The following is a 3,268-nucleotide window of genomic DNA, read 5'->3' on the forward strand; positions in this document are numbered from 1 at the left end:
ACAATGCATTATTACACTAATTATAAAACTTCATAATTTAATTTTTAATTAATGATAAGAAGTAAGAATTAAATTATTACCCATAGAAATAACCTTGTTCTTCAAAGCATTATCCTTAAATTCCCTTGCAAAATTTTGTGAAATATGTCGGACGCAAAACACATGCTTTGACGGAGGATGTTGCCACCCATTATTCATATTATTGTAAGCACTTTTGATAGATTCGTGTCTATCTGAAATCAAACAAATGTTGGCTTGTGGAGTGACGTGTGATCTCAAATTTCTTAAAAAGAAACTCCAAGCCTCTTTGGCTCACCTTCCACAAGAGCATAAGCAATTGGAATGATATTGTCGTTCCCATCCTGTGCAACTGCTACCAATAGAGTTCCCTTATACTTGTCGTATAACCAAGTTCCATCAACTTGTACAATTGGTTTGCAAAATTTAAACGCAGATATGCATGGAACGTAAGCCCAAAATAGTCTATGAAAGATTGTCATCCCATTTATCAAACCATGTTCATTATAAGCTGGGATTGTTTCCATTTTAATAATGGTTCCTGGAGCAAACGTTTGCATAACTAATAACCATCGTGGAAGTTGATTGTAAGACTCTTCCCAATTGCCATAAATTTGTTCGATTGCCTTATTTTTTCCCAACCAAGCCTTTCTAATTCTATAACTAATTGTGTAGTTATACAAAGCCTGAATCTGAGCAATAATGACATTCACTTTGATTGAAGGGTCCATCCTCATAACTTGCATTATACTTGCACATATCATGTTAAAATCGAGCTTTGTATGATCTTGTGATAGTGCAGAATTTGTGCATGTATGAGGCACCACAAAGTTCAATGATTGTTTTAGATGATTTTTCTAGATCTAGAATGCGTACCTTTCTAGATCTGATTTTTGCACCACAAAGTTCAATGATTGTTTTAGATGATAACGCTTGATTGCATGTACACATTCATCCTTTTTCTGAAACTTCATTCCAACTTCAAGAGTTCCACCTAAATTTGGGACTTCGTCAATGAACATGTGATCAAATTCAGTTGGTTGGTTTGCGGTGGATAGATTGGTGTTCTTCATGTGGAATGGTAGATCGAATACAGGTGGGATAAGTTCATCAACATCATCATCGTCAGAATCACCAGATGATTCATCGAAGTATGTTTCATCATATTCACTATAATCACCTAATTCTTCCTCATTGATATTATAATGGACACTAAGTGGAAGATCACATTGTGGACTTGTTGGGAGAGATTCGTGATGAAGTTGTTGGGAGACATTGTGGACATGTTGAGTTTGTTCATTTTGGCTAGAGTATGGTTGATAGTGTTGTGATGGAGAATATTGTTGAAGTAGGACCACTTTCAAATGTAATGTATAACTCAATGGTGCCAAGTTGTGACCATTGTGCATAAACATCAAACATGAGTTGAACATCTTCGTCATCACAAACCTTCATCAATTGAAATCTGGTTGTATTTTCACCAAAGAAGACAAAGTGTCGATAAACTATATCAGTTATCGTCACGTTGTCGTCGAACTACAACTTTTTCTTAATGACATTCTTTAGACGAGCAAGGTTGTTGCTAGAATGTACTTTGAACGCCTTTTTGTAATCACTTACAAATGTTTTCCCTTCAACTCCATCGACAATTGAACCATTGTAATAAACAATACAAATGACTTGTTGAGAAGACATAATTATGTAATTGATAGAATGTATGATGAGATAAAAGGTATGATGAGATAGAAGGTATGATGAGATAGAAGGTATGATGAGATAGAATGTGTGGTGATATAGTGTGATCTAGTTTTCTATTTATAGAAGTTAGTAGGATTGAATAGATCAATTTGATTGGTCCACCTAAAAGTATGAGGATTGATATTTTTCTACTAAACCACAACCGTTGATAAATAAATTTGGATGGTCAAGATTAAAGATTGAATAGATCAATTTGATTGGTCCACCTAAAAGTATGAGGATTGATATTTTTCTACTAAACCACAACCGTTGATAAATAAATTTGGATGGTCAAGATTAAAGATTGAATAGATCAATTTGATTGGTCCACCTAAAAGTATGAGGATTGATATTTTTCTACTAAACCACAACCGTTGATAATTAAATTTGGATGGTCAAGATTAAAGATTGAATAGATCAATATGATTGGTCCACATAAAAGTATGAGGATTGATATTTTTCTACTAAACCACAACCGTTGATAAATAAATTTGGATGGTCAAGATTAAAGATTGAATAGATCAATTTGATTGGTCCAACTAAAAGTATGAGAATTCATCATCAAGCATCCACAACCATCGATTAAAAGAAATGAGCGGCTGGGATTCATCATCAGGGGATCGCTGCCTGGCCTTGCGACCTCTCAAAGAAGTCGTTTCCTGGCCCTGCGACCTCTCAAAGAAGTCGTATCCTGGCCCTGCGACCTCCTGAAGGGTTCGCAATGTGGGGATGCGACCTCCCACGTGGCTGAATCTGGGGATCGCTTTCTGGCCCTGTGATTTCCTATATAAACACCCCAAACCTACATCAACCAACATCATCAAACACACTTCCTCTATCTTAATCTAAAAATCAATATCTCCAACTTCTCAAACACACTTTCTCCGATTTCTCAAACACATTTTCTTCAACTTTACTATATTAATGTCTTATATATATAATATTTTTTATATTATTAATTTCAGAATCCCTCGAAGGATAAACTAAAATGTCATGGTCATGCCAATAAAAAACCGAACCAAGCCATATTACCGTATTTGCAACAAGCTGGATTTGGTGAAGTGATCAAACTAGGAAACTACAAGATCGATGTCGGTTTGATTACTGTTATGGTTGAAAGGTGGAGACCAAAAACTCATACTTTTCATCTCTCGGTAGGTGAGTGCACAATAACTTTAGAAGACGTATACTATATTTTAGGATTAAATGTGTCTGGTATTCCTATTAGTGGTTCAAATTTTGTGAAGATTAAAGATGTTTGTCAAGAATATTTAGGAGTTATCCCACTCGAGGGAGCAACAAAAGGTAATTCTATTAAATTAAAATGGCTCAAAGATACTTTTGATAATGTCGGTGAAAACGCTTCCGAATTAGAAAAACAAGCATCATGTCGAGCCTATATATTACGTATGATTGGAGGATTGTTGATGCCAGACAAATCCAATAATCGTGTACATTTAAAATATCTTTCACTTTTGGGCGATTTAAATAAAGCATCCCACTATAGTTGGGG

At 35.1% G+C, this 3,268-nt stretch overlaps 1 protein-coding gene across 1 annotated transcript; it reads right to left on the minus strand.

The window, feature by feature from the left end:
* Nucleotides 1–284: 284 nt before the first annotated feature.
* LOC140920838 (uncharacterized) lies at nucleotides 285–764 on the minus strand. The gene has a single exon (XM_073369685.1). The coding sequence runs from the start codon at nucleotides 762–764 to the stop codon at nucleotides 285–287; it is 480 nt and encodes a 159-aa protein (XP_073225786.1).
* Nucleotides 765–3,268: the final 2,504 nt, after the last annotated feature.

This window comes from Cicer arietinum, chromosome 6, assembly GCF_000331145.2.
Source record: "Cicer arietinum cultivar CDC Frontier isolate Library 1 chromosome 6, Cicar.CDCFrontier_v2.0, whole genome shotgun sequence".
Classification (NCBI taxonomy): Eukaryota; Viridiplantae; Streptophyta; class Magnoliopsida; order Fabales; family Fabaceae; genus Cicer; species Cicer arietinum.